Source organism: Centruroides sculpturatus, unplaced genomic scaffold (genome assembly GCF_000671375.1).
Source record: "Centruroides sculpturatus isolate CEXI.00-Female unplaced genomic scaffold, Cexi_2.0 scaffold6358, whole genome shotgun sequence".
In the NCBI taxonomy this organism is placed as follows: domain Eukaryota; kingdom Metazoa; phylum Arthropoda; class Arachnida; order Scorpiones; family Buthidae; genus Centruroides; species Centruroides sculpturatus.
The window spans coordinates 1-3149 of record NW_019390450.1 but is presented as its reverse complement, the minus strand read 5'-3'; the positions used below and the strand labels follow the sequence as shown (position 1 = coordinate 3149).

Genomic DNA, 3149 nt, shown 5'->3' with positions numbered 1-3149 from the left:
CGAAAATAGCATAAGGAAAAGTTCATCACAAAAAACGATATTTTAAAACATTACTTTTATAGGCACTTTCAATTTTTACTTAGAAATAGATAAATGCCTACATCCCACAGTACAGAAAGTAGACTACAGAATTAAAATATTACAAATAGATATTAAATTTATTATTGAAAATAGCATTAGGAAAAGTTAAAATCATTTTTAAGCATCTTTTAAAACAGAAAAACAAAAACCAAATTGATGAAGGGTATTGATGAACCCAAAATGCACATATTAGTTTAATAAAAAANAAATACGTTTAAAAAGTCTCAAAAAAAGAAAAAAGTTTGCCATTTTGCAGTAAATTACCAAACCAAGCAATCTCGATCAAGTGTGCCTCACCACATTTGTATTTTTTTTAGCAAGATGGCCGAGCGGTTAATACCGCTCTGAGGAACCCGTTTGACCGAACGGTCAAAAAACCTCGAGAATTTTTCGAGGGATGATCTGTCCTGTGACTGTCGAGCCCCGTCACTCTCTAACCCGGCCGGCTCATTGTGGACTTGGTCGAACCCATAATGAGCTTGCTAAAAAGGTCTTCTTAGCGCTCGGGACGGGAACATATCCGGGACGATTGCCCCTTGAAATAGGGAGGAAAGAGTTAAAAAAAAAAGCACTAATTTCTATTTTACATAAATTTTAAGAAGAATTTAATAATTTTTATTACATTTTGCAGAAATTATGAACATTGCTTTATTCACTTGTAAATCATATGAATTTAATTTAAATTCACGTTTCTAAAATTTGATTTATTCTGGCAGGTGGCGCTGTCGTTTCCCGGAATGTCGGTGGTGCGTGCTCGGTCTGATAGGAAAGTTTACCATGCTGGAATCAAAAAGAACGTAATTCCTGCAGAAATATCGGAAAATCCAGAATTATTGGAAGCTATCAAAGTGCTACCCAGCAATTATAATTTTGAGATACCCAAGACAATCTGGCGTATTATTCAAAGTAAGTCGAAATGTGTGGCTCTTCAGATGCCAGAAGGCTTGCTGATGTTTGCTTTGGCCGTCGCAGATATCGTCGAAAAGTTTTCGAAAGCGGAGGTAGTGATACTTGGTGATGTCACATACGGTGCCTGTTGCGTCGATGATTTCACGGCTCGAGCCTTGGGAGCTGATTTTTTGGTTCATTATGGCCACAGTTGTTTAGTTCCAGTCAATGTTACTACCGATATCAAAGTTTTGTACGTGTTCGTCGACATTAAAATCGATGCCGAACATTTCTTAAAAACTATGAAACACAATTTTTCTCAAGAAACCTCATTGGCTTTATTGAGTACCATCCAGTTTGTTTCGTCTCTTCAAGCCGTGGCTGCAGAATTAAAGGAAAATTATAAAGTAACAATTCCTCAACGAAAACCTCTTTCTCCTGGAGAAGTTCTGGGTTGCACGGCACCTGTTTTGAAGGATGTCGAAGTAGTGGTATTTGTTGGCGATGGAAGATTCCATTTGGAGGCCGTGATGATTGCCAATCCTTCCGTTAAAGCTTATCGGTGAGGTTCTTATACATAGAAATATATATTTGTGTATATTTCTATGTACGTATTAGATTTGGTGGTTTTCAAATTTGGCCAACCCATACCCTTTTGGTTCCGTAAATTTATATTCCTCGCTCCATATTTTAAGGAAATTTTTTTAATATCAGTTTGTAGAACTCGTGTTCAAATATTGTTTATTCTATAAAACTGTTGAAATTAATCTGCTATTACAATTATTTTATCAATTTTTATGCAAGAACATTAAACTCCAGAGTAAATTAATAATTATCAATGATCGTCATTGATAATTATGATCATAAATACATGTAAAATGTACTTGGAGAAACTCATCTCAATGTACTTGCTGCTTAATTTTATCTCTTACTTAGATAACCTATCATTTCCAGCAGACATATGGTCAATTTTGGCAATCTTGTATTAGATTATCTGTTTTAACTAATATTATTATGATTATTTACAGTTGAGCAGTATTTCTCATTAATATACATCTGAGTGAATCTGATTGGAATCTGGATGATATAATCTATAACATGCACAGACAAGATGGTTGGATTTAATAGGTAGCCTAATTGTACCCAAGTAGGGAGAAAACATAATACAAGAAAATGTGCAAAGTTCAATAAACAATGCCAAATCAAACTTTTTTTGAAAAATTATACAGTAATTTGTTAATTATAATTTTAATATTGTAAAGAAATTTAAATGTTTTTGATATCTGAAAGTCTTTGTGATTTTGTACATTATATTAATGTAGTCAGTAAATTACTGAAGACTGCACATTGTATATTGTATTGTCTTGAAATTTTTTTGAGCCCATTTCCTATGATAATGGCAACAGTATAACCTACTAAAACTCAGTAAAACACTTCTATATAGAGTTGATCATAATAAATTATTGTACTATACTGTATATCCACTTCATTCTCCATATTGTCAAAGAAAACACCCCACTAACTTGAACTTTTATAAACTTGGATAATCTTTACCCTCTTAATCCAAATTACCAAGGGTATATTGTACTATACATGGGCTAACATAGGTGTATTGGTGTATTGGTTCTTTAGTGTTGTTTCCACAGAAGTGCAGAATGTTTTTCTGACCAGCCCAATTTGGCTTAATTGTTCAGATGCATGTTTTTATGTAATTAAGGTTCCTGATTACAGGTAAACTTGAGACTTTGAAAAAAGTAAGCCACTAGGCACACTTTTGAGAGCTTCTAATTAACATCTTTTTCATCATATTCCTAGGCACTTTTTTTGATTGAAAATTAATCCAATCCCAAACTTTTACATCTTTTTATTGAAAATTTTCTGAAGCAGAATCTAGTGTTTTTATAATTTAGGCCTAATTATTAAATCTGTTTCATCTTTGCCTATTTTAATAACAATTATTAAAATCAATTTCTTTTTTAGCTTTAATATATTTCAGTAAATCCACTGATTTGATATTGAATTAAATTTTATTAATTTACTTAAATTTTCAAAATTCCTAATTAAAATTGATTTATTTTAAAATATTTTTCAGGTATAATCCATATGACAAAAGTTTCACTCATGAAAAATATGATATTGAAAGGATGACTTCATTTCGAGAGAAATGTATTGAAGCTGCA

General features: G+C 32.2%; 1 protein-coding gene across 1 annotated transcript; it reads left to right on the top strand.

The window, feature by feature from the left end:
* Positions 1-808: 808 nt before the first annotated feature.
* LOC111617475 (2-(3-amino-3-carboxypropyl)histidine synthase subunit 1-like) lies at positions 809-3143 on the top strand (the record flags this gene model as incomplete). Its single annotated transcript, XM_023358756.1, has 2 exons — positions 809-1531; positions 3062-3143. Coding segments are annotated over exons 1-2 (795 nt in total), but the record flags the coding sequence as incomplete, so codon positions are not given.
* Positions 3144-3149: the final 6 nt, after the last annotated feature.